The 13875-nt window shown below is 38.4% G+C and overlaps 1 protein-coding gene across 3 annotated transcripts in view; it reads left to right on the plus strand.

Moving 5' to 3' along the window:
* Nucleotides 1–2956: 2956 nt before the first annotated feature.
* PXN (paxillin) overlaps nucleotides 2957–13875 on the plus strand; it is a 1651517-nt gene continuing 1640598 nt past the window's right edge. For 2 of the 3 annotated variants that reach the window (XM_044068586.1, XM_044068585.1), the window contains exon 1: nucleotides 2957–3263. In XM_044068586.1, coding sequence (XP_043924521.1) covers nucleotides 3251–3263 — 13 coding nt within the window. In that variant the 5' untranslated portion in view covers nucleotides 2957–3250. The remainder of the gene's footprint in view (nucleotides 3264–13875) is intronic. The other variant, XM_044068584.1, reaches the window with a different exon arrangement.

The following is a 13875-nucleotide window of genomic DNA, read 5'->3' on the forward strand; positions in this document are numbered from 1 at the left end:
CTCAACTCCACACTCCTTGCCAAACTTAAATCTACATACAACAAGATAGCCAAATTTGCAGCCCATCTAACTTACAAGTCACATCACTGTCTTTCTCACTCAAATACCTTAACTGGCTAGATCTACCTCACCAGCTTCTTCTCCCTCAACTCCAGATCATCCACTCTATCCTTTATCAGCCTTTTGACTGTCCTACCCTATCATCTATCATCTCCCACTATTCACCTGCTAGATCTCTCCGGAGCTCTAACCTAGATCTGCTACAAATCTAAAACTAAGAAAGGATGTATTTTCTTTAGCTACAATCCTTCCAAGGCCTGGAATAAACTAGAGATCAGGTCACTCAAGCAACTTAGTCAATTCAAGCTAGCCACTAAAGAAAACCTGTTAAGCCAATGGACCTGCCTCCGTACCCACCCCCTCAAACAACTTATCAACCCTAACTGCACATCTCTATCTGCTCCCAACTTATGTAACTTTCTTTACAGTTATGACCTTGTCTCATATTAACATCTCTATCCTAGGCACATTATATACATTTTTATTTGCATAATGTAAGATTTTACATCTGGTTTCATAGTGACAAAACTATTGTTAGTTCTTCTGAATGATGTAGGATTCTAAATCTGACAGACAATGATTGGTTTACTGTAGTAAATCCTTGTTTTTTATGTATATATTGCATTGAATATTGATTATTTACTTATTTTTGTAAATGATAATCTGTAGAACATGTGGAGCTTTTCTCCCTGGGCCTCTGCTGAAAAAGGACTAGTTGGCTCAGTCGGACAAACTCAGTCAACAAATGTAAAATAAATAATAAATAAAGTAGTAATTACAAAATATCTGAACAATCATTGTCAACATCCAAAAATAATGTCTCCCAAGCATGCAACAAAGCCCAGAAGTTTTAAGATTTTTGCTTGGAATTGTTTGCATTGGTATTTTTACACCCCAAGCAGATAGATAGCAAATGTTGGATATGTGATAGGGAATAAAGAGGTAACTAGGAACATATGTCTTCAGAGTGTAATGAGTTGGCAGATATTGAAAATCCCCTACAGACTACTTTGTCAGAAATATTGGGTGGGCAAATGGTTGTAAGTAAGAAAATGATTATTTTGAGCTGGGACAGATGATCTGAATTATCTAGACATAGCAAGACCTTGTTAATTTTAATTCTGTTAGTTATAAAAAAATGTTTATTAACAAATCCTTTTTTCATTTTTGCACATGGTATCAGGGTGTCACTTCAACACTGACAATTATCTTGAGTCAAGAGTTGCTAGAAATGGAAACCAAAGTCTAAACCAACTATATCTGAAGTATTGGATATAAGAGCAGATAAAAAAGTGAAAGACAGTGATCATTACAAAAGGGAGGGAGCAAATTATATAGAAATGAATGGAAATTTTGGGAACAATACATGCAGAATAATGTACAGGAGGAGGAGGAGTTAGATTTAAGGGAAAGTAGGAATTGGGCAAATTATATGATGAACTGATGATAGTTAAAAAGTAAGTATGCAGGATGTATAATGTCTGTTAAAGGGAAAACAGCTTAATATGGTTTCTTTTTCCTGTTAATGTGATTTCCTAAATCTTAAGTGATAATTTAATAATGGTTCATAAGTGAATACTATTTTTAGCTTAGCCAATGACCTTCATACCTCTCAAGTATCATCGTTCATTGTTCATCATACCTCTCAAGTATACCTCATTAAGAGGAACGTATCTCATTTGGGGTCTTAAAAAGTTAACGTCCCTCGAAGTTCTTCAAAGTTCCACATTGAAAGACTGTCACAAATTCAGTGTTAGGAATTTTTTTAAGTGAAATCCATTGTAAATAGAAATAAATCATATTAATTCATTAAAAGATCTTCTTTATAAATAAAAGCAGGATATTTTAGCCATCCTATGACCTTCCCAGTTGAAGTTGTTAGTAAGCCATTAGTATATGTTCTACATTTTGCCCATTTGTTCCACATTATGAGGGCGAGTGTTCCTCGTTTTAAAGAAGGAAGGTTGAGAGCTATGATGACCTTAGGTGAGAATCAAGCCCTATACCTTGTGTCTATGAGTTAAATACCTTAACCATTATAACAAACCCACCTTGTTATAAAAAATCTAAAAATAATGGAGGGGGCACAAATGCCGAAAAGCAAGTTGAGATTTTTTAAATGTTACTCCTCTAATCCCCTTAAAAATTAATAGAACAACAACATATTTCCCATCAAACATGTATGATACTCGAACGTGTGCATTGCTGGATTACTGTAAACCTCAGTCAGTGAGTTCCCAGAAAATTAAAAATTTTATGAGGAAAAAGACAGTTGACAAATAGGTAAAGGTCCAATACCATGCATTCTCTGAGTCGTAGATGAGCCATTGTCGTAATAGTTATCAGTGTCCTATCTGTCAACCTTCAAGCTCAAGAAGTCTGGGCAAAAGCAAACATAATGGGGAGACAAGGGCCCCAAAAATAAGGACAATTTTTAATATTGCTCTTATAAACTTAGTTAATATACTAAAAGGTTTTACATTGGCACACATTTTCTGAAGGATATGAAGTTTTTAATTCAAATGTCTGTCATCATTTAGTGACATCGATCCTCAATAATTTGCCAGAAAGCCACAAATGTTATGGTACGGCCCAAAACGATGCAAAAATCTGAAGAGTCTGCGAAAAATGTGGACACTTGAGAGTTATGATCTCTGTAGGCTTGCACTGCAGAATGCGAACGGGAGATGTCATTCCAAGCTGCAATCAGGTAATAATATTACCAATCTAACGGTCCGCCCCGCCTCCACAAGTTGTCCCACCCTCGGGAAGACGTTCTGCTCCGCCTTACCCGCTCAGACCAACCCTCAGGAGTTCAAGAAAGTAGACTTTAACCCCACCCACTCAAGCCTATATCCTTCTATCGAGTACGCCTTTCTTTCCAAACTGAGCGCTGAACTTTACATGATGCTCAGTAAGCGGTTACCCAAAGAAGCTTAGCGTTGTGGTGCAGAGGTTTACGAGAGTAGTGCACGTCGAAATCGACGGTCGCTTGTTGCTGTCGGCAGCGCGCACGTCGCGACTTGCAAGGAATGCCCGTTTTTGGTGCGCGCACTAAAAGAAAAGTTACGGTACAGCTCCTGTGAACGTTGAGTGGTGACGGAGGTCGAGCTCTGTAACAGGAGGTTGTGGAGAGAGTTGCAGACGGGACGGCACGTATATAGCGGGCACAGGGAGTCTGGAAGGAGCTATGGAGGACCTCGGTAACGATTATGAAACAGATTGAGGGTATGGGGAGGGGGATTTCCGAGTCCCGGGTCCCGGGTAGTTCCTGTTGGGCGTCCAGCTCTCTCTAGCTTTTATAAATCAATGCTGCTTTTGCTGTATCTAGTTGCACTGCATAGGGGCATGGCAGGCCGAGGCTGGACCTCCTTCTGTCCGTAGATGGTAGTCTGGGTACTTTTATTGCTTGTCAGAAAGAGCGGAGAGTTGGCCGCTGACCCTGGGAGTGTAGTACTGAACACAGGAGCTGAAGCGAGCTTGTAGTAGTACTTATTTCGGGAAATGCGTAGTTCTCATAAGTTTTTAGGGGGTGTCACGTTTGTAGATGTGACTGCAGTGTCAAGTGTGTAGGTATTTATACGTGATGTATGTCCGTAGTGGGTAATGTGGCAGCTTTGTGCACAGGATGTCAACTTTGGTGGTGCAGTTGCTGGGCTTGTATACATCATGCGGATGTTACAGTTCTGACAACTTTGTATACAGTATGCAATATTTAATGTGGGTATAGTAGCAAAACTCGTAGCAGCTGAATACAGGATGTTATAGTTATGGGTACTGTAGCAGACTTTTTGATTTTGTGTACTTAGTGTGTCGTGTTGTTGTGGATTCAGCGATAGATGTGTCAGGTTATGTGGCTACCATATTCATTGTAGCACCAATGTGTTTATTTTATCTAAAGTAGTATATTTTGGCCCATGACAGACTATGTTTTTGTTATGTCTGGAGTTGGTGGATTTGCGGATCCTGTATATTGTGCCATTTATGCAACTTCGTTAAAAGTAGTATGTTTGTAATAAACCTCTTGGTGGATGTTGCATCCTAAATGACAAAAAATACCCGTGCTACATTTGAGTGGTGTGTTTTTTTTTTTTTTTTTTCATTTAAACCTATAAAATCAGTTCATATGCAGTACTGAAGCAGTGTGATTGCCCTGTTTATAGAGTAATGTGTTTGCCTGTTGCATTTTCTGTTTAGTGAACGAAAAACTTTACTTCCCCAGTTGAAGTTGGATAAGTTAGTGGGTGAATGTGTTCTAGTGGTGGAGTGGGATTTACTGTCTGTTCACTGGCTGCTGACATTTATGGTATTTCACATGGGTGTGTCACTTGGGAACATTGTCTGGGAGGAAGCTTAATCCAAAATTTGTAGCTTCATGAAGTGTGTTACTGTCAGTGGAGTTCTCTACCTAAATGAATTCAGGGGCTGCAGTATTGATTACTGAACTAAAGAAACCTCAGTATATTTGCACTGGAGACTCATTTTGTTTGAATCTGGATGATTATCTTTTCTGTTCAAGTTTACACACTGCTTCAAGTATTTATGCCCTGAGGGTGTTAACTACCTGATGCACTGCACAAACCATCTGCTGTTGTATATTGTGCTTGAGGATGTTTGTGTTTGTAGCTGTGATTGCTTTTTTGAAAAAAAAAAAAACACAGTAAATTTGCATGTGTTGGTCGTGTGGCTCCTCTTTGCCGCCTGCGTTGCAGTACCATATGCTGGATAACTGTTGATTAGCTGTCATTAATATAACACATGCCTTTACTTAGGAGAAGAACATTTAAAGCGTAAGGTTAGGGTGTGTTTGTATTTTTTTTCTGAATGTATTTTGGTACCATCAAGATTTGTTTTCATTGCAACACTTCTCTTTGCCTATACCTGTGCAACTAGCAATGTGATACCCATTCTTACAGATGTTTAGCCCCTCATGATTTCAGTTTAAAGTAATAGTCTGGAATGTATTACTGTAGGTGCAGCAAATTTGAAGCTGTCAGTTTTCCTCATATTCTTTATTTACTAGTTAGTGAAGTGTATTTTTATGATTTGTACTTAAGTGCAGTATTAAGTTCTGTGTATTCTGTGACAGAAGAGCGTGGACAAGTTCTGCACCATTTAAATCCACAGTAACTACTGCAGAGATTTTTTTCTGCCTGGTAATGTTGATAGTTCATCCGTTGCTATGCATCTCTGCATGCTGTGGGTGTGTGTTCAGAATAAGCATGTGTCTATGTGGGATATCAAATGTTGTTTTTTTTTTTTTTTTTTTTTTTTTTTAAGCTTAATTTCTGCTTGTATTTAGGTGGGTGGATAGACTGACTTTTTATTTATTTGCTCACATGCTGCTGGGCTGTTTTTGCAGGATAGTGGCTGTAAGGAGTCATTAGTGTGTATGTGCAACTTAACACTATTCTGACATGCATGTCCCAAAGTACTGCAGAGGCATGTGTGTCATTGGTGTGTATGTGCAAGTTAGCGTTATTTTGAGATGCATGGCTGTGCAGTACATTGGAACATGCTGATTATTGGGTATTTTCATGGAGCTTTTAACCCCATTTCCATCTCTTCATTCTTCAGACTTGCACAAACAAGACAGCAATTGTCTTTTTTTTTGGGGGGGGGGGGTGGTAGGGGTATGAATAGTTGGTCAGTTCTAATTCATTATTTTTATTTAAGTAAATTAACTACTCCAAGGACTTTTTTCCAGCCATGAGCCAGGCTGAGGTGGTAAGAGTATTATATTAATGATTCTCGGTAGCTGAAGTAGCAGACACAGTACAAATAAAAGAAAATAATACAAGACTGCTGTTTAACAAAATAATATGATAATCATGACTTGCTCTGAGATAAGGAACACCGGTGGCGGCAGACTTAGAGAAGAATGCTTAAATCATCCAGCTGTTTACAAATGTGCTTTGCATATTTTGCTGTTGCACAAACAGTAAAACCACGATCTGAACTATAGCACTGCTTAGTGAGGCTTCCTGACAAGGTCAAAACTTCCACAGGAACTCATATTTCCTTTTGATTACAGAATTGGAGGATTCTTATTACAGTTCTTCCTCTTGCATATCTGGAAGTGGTGTGTCCCATTAGCACATTTCCATTTTAATACTTAAAACAACAGGAAAGATAATGTAACCAATAAAAAACAAAAGTGATGCCCAAATACAGGAAAAAATAATTCCTTTAATGATGAGCACTTTCGTCCTGAAATTCCAGGACTTCTTCAGATAATTCATTTGTTTCGAATTAAAACAGCCCAATAAATACATGACCTTAAATACCATGTGATAAAACTAGCCAGTGAGCAAGTCAGATCAATGAACTACTAAATTCAAAAGTTAAAAATCTACGTTACATAAGATAAAAATACATTAGTTATAATTAAAAATATAGCAAAGCCAAGTAAGCATACAACATTTATATTTCCTAAACAAGACATGTTTTAAATATCCATGGATTTTAATGACTGCAATCCATTCAATGTTTTTTGTCATGTAATCTTGGGGGGGGGGGTAGCATTTTAATTTTATCTGGTATTGTAACTCTTCAATGATTGCCCCATTAACCACCATGATTGAGCATTGGTACCTTTTCTAAAACATAAAACAATTTTATTTTTTAATTCCTACAGTCCATAGAATGTTTTTAAATTGCATTTCCTAAATCTGCCTTCTTAATTGCATAATAATGCTCATAAATCCCAACCCTGAGCTGTCTGTCAGTTTGCCCACAAAAACCGTTGCAAGATGCATACATTTCAATATTCTCAATATTCAATATTTCTATTCTCATTTACATTTACAGTGGTTTGTATACTCCTGGGATATGTTGTTATGGTGATGTTCATGCTGTCATAAATATATCTGCATTGTGCACAACTGCCGCATTTAAACATTGCATGACTTGTAAACTCTACACTGTCTTTCCACATTAGTTTTAATGTTTGTATTTCTTTTGTATATAAACTTCAGGGTGGAAAGGTTTGTAGTTTGGCTACCTAACAAATCTTTAAATAACTTGGTACCAAAAATTAGAACTCGATTAATTAATCTGTGCACTTTTAGCATATGTCATAATCAAGGCCTTGTCCATTTTAATACCTGTATTTACTGAAGGGCTGTGTGTTTCATATGTGTTTACTAGGCTAACGACCACAGGGACCTTTTTAAGCCTAGCTATGCATCCCAAATCTCTGACAAGTACTGATACCCTTTATAAGTGTAAGCATGGGGCCTAGAAGATGAACCATTTACAGGTTGCCTGTGTTCATTAGAGACATAGGTGCCAAACCAGGGATGAATTTCCAGTTTCTCATCCAGTCGTCAAAGTTGTACTTGAATTGGGATAGATTAGTACTAGGCTCACTGCCCTTGTAGGCCATTTTAAGCCTAACCAATTAACCCACGTCAGAATCAAACCCTGCACCTTGTCTGTAAGGCAAATATTTTAAACATTGTGACAACCTCCCTAAAATTAGCTGATAAAATAAAGACATCTAGATCTGTTTAGTTTTACAAATTTTGTTTCTGTCTTTTTTTTTTTTTTTTTTTCACGTTCTTTAAAATTACTAACTTCTGCTGTGGTCTTTCTTGTGCCAGTATGCTCAACTCTTTCATTGCTGTTCATGTGCTGTTCTTAAAGTCTCACTGTCTTGCAGATTTAATTTCATAGCTTGCTTCTGAATATGCTTGATTAGCTTAAAAGGAACATTTGGGAAGAAATGCATGATCACCAGTGAAGAGAAGGTGTTTTTTCTTTGGCGAGGTGCAGATGTCCCTCATGGTTATCTGGTTTAAGTTGAGTTGTGTGTGTTTTTTTTTTTTTTTTTTTTGTTGAATGGGAATTGGATAGAAACAGTGAATAGCTTTACAGTAGTATTTACTTTCGTGAAAAGTGTCTAGTATAGCAAACACTGCCATGGTACAGATGGATACAGTAGTGGTAGAACTAGAACTTTTTCTTTAGAAAAGTCAGGGGATTTTTTGTACTCTGTTTTGTTTAGAGTGTTGCTTTTTACACAACAAAGTTGCAGTTTTCTTTATTGCATGAGGCTAATACTGCCTACACCTGTGGTATATATGTGTAGAGCCATGATTTTAGCCCAGGCAGTCATTGAGTTAGATTTGGGTGCTTAATGGAGCAGGTGGAGCAAATGGGTTTGCCCATTTTGGGAGGGCATGCACTTGGGTACATGTCATGGTTTATCTCTAATGGCGACCGAGAGCATGTGGGTGGGGGTGTCATTCTCTGGGTGTTGGAGCTGTGACTGACATGCCTCTGAGATGGAATGATATACTGTTAGATCTTCACTGCACATGAGGGTGAAATTGTAGGTACACAAAATATAAATTCTCCTCAGCAGCAGTGTGACACAGAGCAGAGTTGACTCGATTATCCTCACTGTCCTCTGAATAAGGGTTGGCAAAAGTGAAATAAGATATTTGGAGTTGAGGTTTTGCCTTCTGCAGTAACATCACTGCCTTGGACTAAACATGTGATTGACTACCTCTCCACATAAGATGACAGTTCACTTCATGTTCCTAAGGCCTGGATCCCCCCCATCTCTTTCTTACCATGCTACACTCCCCACAATGACTTATGCATGCCTGTTCTCATTTTTTCCACTGCTCCTAGGTAAATAACTTAAGTAAAGCTTTCTTCACTTTGGGCACAAATTATAGAGCATCATCCCTCACTTCGTTCAGAACTGCATTGGAGTCTGTTTTACTGCATGTACCTTAGAAATATTAACATACTGTGGCCTCTGAATGAATCTAATTTTATTCTTCAGTGATGTGTTCCAGCCTATGCTAGCTAAATTTACTCCTGAATTTCTCATATTTTGTTTTTTAATCACCCAGTTTGCCTATGTTGTTGTGTTTTTTTTTTTTTTTTTTTTTTTTTTTTTTTTTTTTTCTTTAAACAAGAAACATCTTTGAGTCTTTACTTAAAACATAGGCAGTCAAACATCTGCATAAATGAAAGCAAACCGTATTAACATATTCCCAGGTGTAAACCTCAAATGTTACATATAATCTACTATAAAGTCATTGTCATTCGAATATTACATAGATCCTTCAGTTCCTGTCTTCTGTCAAAGCCAACTCCACATCCAAAGTACCACTCTGCATGCATCATTCCCACAATTTCCATTCCCTTCCTCAGTTTGCTGCTCCTCTCCAAAGATCACCTCTGCACTTTCCCTGTCTCTGTTACTACACTCCCCACTTACAGCTCTGAGTCTGTATCATCGTTCAAAAAAAATCACTTCCTTAGTTGCACCTATTTGCCAAGTGGAAAATGCAGAAGTTTTCTGTTGTGCTACAACTTCTTCAGCTTCTTATCAACTTTGGATTTGACACTGCTGTGCAAGTTTTTATTCAATATTTATATGTTATCAAAGTACATCATTGACTACTTTCTGTTATTTTGTATATGTAAGTACCAGCTTTTTGTGAAGTGCTGTAGCTTTTGTTTTGTATCCTTTTATATTTGAAGTATCTGTTTCAAATGAAAGTCTACAATTGTTTTGCCTGATGGCTTTGGCTTGTGGCAAAAATGGTCCTTAATCCAGTCCACTGACCCAATTAAAAGGTGTAAAGTAAAGGAGTGTATGGGTTGCATGAAAAAGGTTTTCCACATACAGATGCGTAGCATGTGAAAAGGCTTCATTATATCTTAAGTCAATTTGATGCTTTAAGTAGTTTCACATAATGAGGGTTATAGAGCATTGTGTATAATCATTAGTTAAAACACAGGTACATTGACAATAAAATGTACAAATTCCAGTGCACTTGATGCTATATCATAGCTAATAGTTTTGGTGACTTAACAGAAAGCACACACTAGGTGATTTGATCACATTGACTAATGTTGACGTGACACCCCAACCCTGTGTATGTGAAAAGGGGCTTTGATGAAGACTGTCTGTTGTGATGCTGGAAGAGCAGAAGGTTGTGGGTTCTATTCCTACCCAAAATGCTTAAATTCGTTTTCAGCTACTGACATTGCAGAGCAGCATAATAGGAGTACTGCTGTCCTAAAGTTGCATGATTTTTTGAGTAAGACCTTTAAATTAAGGTCCTAGCTGCGTAAATTGGTGTCACTACCTATTGAGAAGAGCAGGGGAATTTCCCTGGTCCCTTGGTTATATTTCCCCTAATCGGTAAGAATGCCACCTTAAGACCTGCCTCCTCTGAAAAAAGATCACTGAACTGGTTTACCTTTAAAATGTTGAAGTGCACATCTGCGACGGTTAGATGTGCGAAAGGATGTTTACAGAAGTTCATATTAACTAACCAGAAATTGCTGAACTCACAAAAGAGTGAATACCAGTGTGCAGTTGCTCATGTGAATTCGGCATTCTTAGTGAAGATCGCACTACAGTGGGGATCAGGACTTTGTACCCCTTCCCTCAGTGTAGTGCGATGTCTGAGTTGGTATATAAAATTAGCAGGTGATGTGGGGGGGGTTTGCCCCCCTGCATAATGGTCTTGGGAGACATCGCGAAATGACTGGTGTTTTGAAGGAAGTCTACATTCCTGGAGTGTCCACTTTCTTTGGGTAATGGATTTGGTCTTTTAAGGATTCAGCTGTGTGGTTTCTGACATTGAGTCTGGTATATGAAGGGCCGCACACGTGTGTTGCAACATTTTAAAGGTAAACCCACTGAACTAGTGTGACTAACCTACTCAGTAAAGGATAAATATATTATTATAATATTTTTTGGTCAAAGATGGATAAATAATTACAGAATTACAACTCCTTTACCGCTCCTAGAGATACTCCTATTAATTTCAGCATTCTCTTTTTGTACAGCCTTCTCAAAAGTAACTCAGTCATACTCCACACTCCAAAGAGGTAGAGTCATGAAGAGGCCAATCCCTGAATTCACACACTGTTTCCCCAGCAAGTCATTACTTAGTTAAACCACACCATCCACTTGCTTAGGAACTGTTGTATTGAACTTCCACATCTGCCGCTGTTTAATTGTGGTAGTTGTATTTTGATTTAGTTCTTTGTCGTTCAGTTTCTCATGATCGTCTTTAGCTATGATTTACCAGTGCTGCATACAGTTGCAGACAATTCAGGCTCTAACGGAACCCTCAAAGTACACAAGTGGGTGTAAATTTATTCCGCCATCAAAATCCTTCTGTGGTAGCAACTGTTGTTCCTTTATATACCCCGAAAATGCAATTTGGGTTCTTCTGTCCCCGATTTCACACTTCCAGCATTCTTGACAGAGTCCCAGGGAACAATTTACCTAACTAGTCAAGTTAATAACTATTGTGTAGACAGTGTCCAGCGAAGATTGCAGACTTTCTTGCTTTTTTGGTTCCTTTAATCATACATGTTGTTAATATTGGCATCCATACTCTGTATTGCTTTTTGTAGTAATACCATGCATTTTAAGGGATAGCAGAGCACTGTTCTTCCAATAAAGTCAAAGTTGTAACTCAAATGCAGCCAGATTAATAAGACTGCTGTGGAATCTGTCCACAACTTGATGGATTTAATTGCAACCCAGTGAAAGTGAAACATTATAGGCCAAGCACATCCATTGTAATAAGGCTTCTAGTAGAGAATTCTTAACATATGCAAGCAGGGAATAGAGTTGGGAGTGGGAAGAAGTTGATAGATGCACGCATTAGTTTTCGGGTTGTATATGTGCATAAAGGTGTGATAGTGAATGTGTGCATAAAGGTGTGATAGTGAATGTGTGGCTAAAACATGGGATGACCGATGGTGTAAATGACTGTGGGACAGTCTGCCATTTGTGACATTAGGAAAGGGACCTAAACACGAGTACGTTTTTGCAAGATGGGATTATCTGTCTTTGTAGTGCTCCAGTTATTTAGGTTAAAAGCTCCGCTCCTCTTCTTGACTAGTCATGGATAGCATGAGCAGCAATCCTTGTGCTAGACTCGCCCAATTCTGCATGTCAGCTACATTTGATGGCAGGCTAACTTCAGCCATTTCCCGTCTTTTCTTGTTCCCTCACTTTGTAGGGAGGGCCATGTCTTCACAGTAAGCTGAGGTGTACTCTAGCCACAAGATATTTCTGCTTGCAAATGGGGATAAACTAATGTACTCATTGGATTCTTCCCATTCTGATCTCATTCTTATTGGCTGGATATGGTGACCAAAAAACTACATTTTGCAAAAAATTATCTGAGGATCTGAAGAAAGGAATAGGATAAAAGCATTAAGTTTTATGTTAACACCACTAGTAGAGAGTTCTTATTACAATTACAATGGATGCGATTGCCCTTAATGTTTGTTGATTTCTCTCACACTGGATTGCAATAAAATGTACTGAATTATGACTATACTTCATGACAGTTGTATTAATCTGTCTGCATTAGAGTAATAACATTGAGATATATATATGTATATGTGTGTGTGTATGTGTGTACATATATATATATATATATATATATAATATATAATATATGGGTCTACTACTAAACACCAACACGACGATTCCCCGACACAAAACTAACCGACAACACACAAACCCGACAACGCAAAATACCGAACACCATTACACCGACACACGGAACGTAAACAACACGCGACACTACATAGCATACACACTAGCCCTGACCCAAACCCTAACCCTAAGGTCCGACACTATCGCACACTTCACCTACCTGCACCCTAACCCTAACTCACTTAACCCGTCCCTAAACTACAGTCCCTCACTAGCACACACTTACCTTACCCGAACCATACCTCCGACACGAACACACACTCACCTTTCCCACAGCCTAACCCGACATCCCACAATCTCGAGCACTTACCTGACTGCTCCTAACTCCGTCACTATCGCACACTTACCGCGTCGCGATCGCACATTCCCTTGTCGGTCTTTCTGCTGTCGGCAAATCACCCTGTCGGTACACTTACCTGTCAGTCATCTGGCGTCGGTGAGTTTTCTGTCAGGGAATCGTCGTTTCGGTCATTAGTAGTAGACCCATATATATATAATATATAGATTCACTTCATAACACTGAAGTAGCAAAACACTGAAATTCAAAACCCATATCATGCATATACTGAGTTTAAACATCATCATAAATTATAGCAATTTCCACCAAGTGTAAGCAGGGGGCAAGCCCCCCTTGCACCCCCCATGTGGGGGCTGCACACCACACACCCCCTGCTACTTATATATATCAACTCCAAGAATTCACTTCACTACACTAAGTGCAATCTTGGAGTTGATCTATTTAAGTAGCAGGGGGTGTGTGGGAGCACAGCCCCCCTGCTTACACTTGTTGGAAAGTGCTATGATTTATGTTTAAACTCAGTATAATTATGATATGTGTTTTCAGTGTTTTGAGCTTTCAATGTTATGAAGTGAATCCATATCTATACACAGTGGATATAAAAAGTATAAAGACCCCCTGTTAAATTGCCAGCTTTTTGTGATATAAAAAATGAGACCACAGTAAACCATTTTAAAACTTTTCCTACGTTTAATGTGACCTATAACATGTACAATTCAGTTGAAAAACAAATAACTCTGTTAGGGGAAAAATATAAAAAAATAAAAAATGTGTAATAGGCTGGTTGCATATGTGTGCACACCCTTAAACTAATACTTTGTTGAAGCACCTTTTGATTTAATTACAGCATTCAGCCTTCTTGGGTAGGAGTCTTATCAGCATGGCACATCTTGACTTGGCAATATTTGCCCACTCTTCCTTGCAGAAGTGCTCCAAATCTATCAGATTGCGATGGCATCTCTTGTGCACAGCCCTCTTCAGGTCACCTCAAATTTTTTATTGGATTTAGGTCTGGGCT

This window comes from Protopterus annectens, chromosome 4.part0 (assembly GCF_019279795.1).
Source record: "Protopterus annectens isolate FY-2018-M chromosome 4.part0, PAN1.0, whole genome shotgun sequence".
In the NCBI taxonomy this organism is placed as follows: Eukaryota; Metazoa; Chordata; order Ceratodontiformes; family Protopteridae; genus Protopterus; species Protopterus annectens.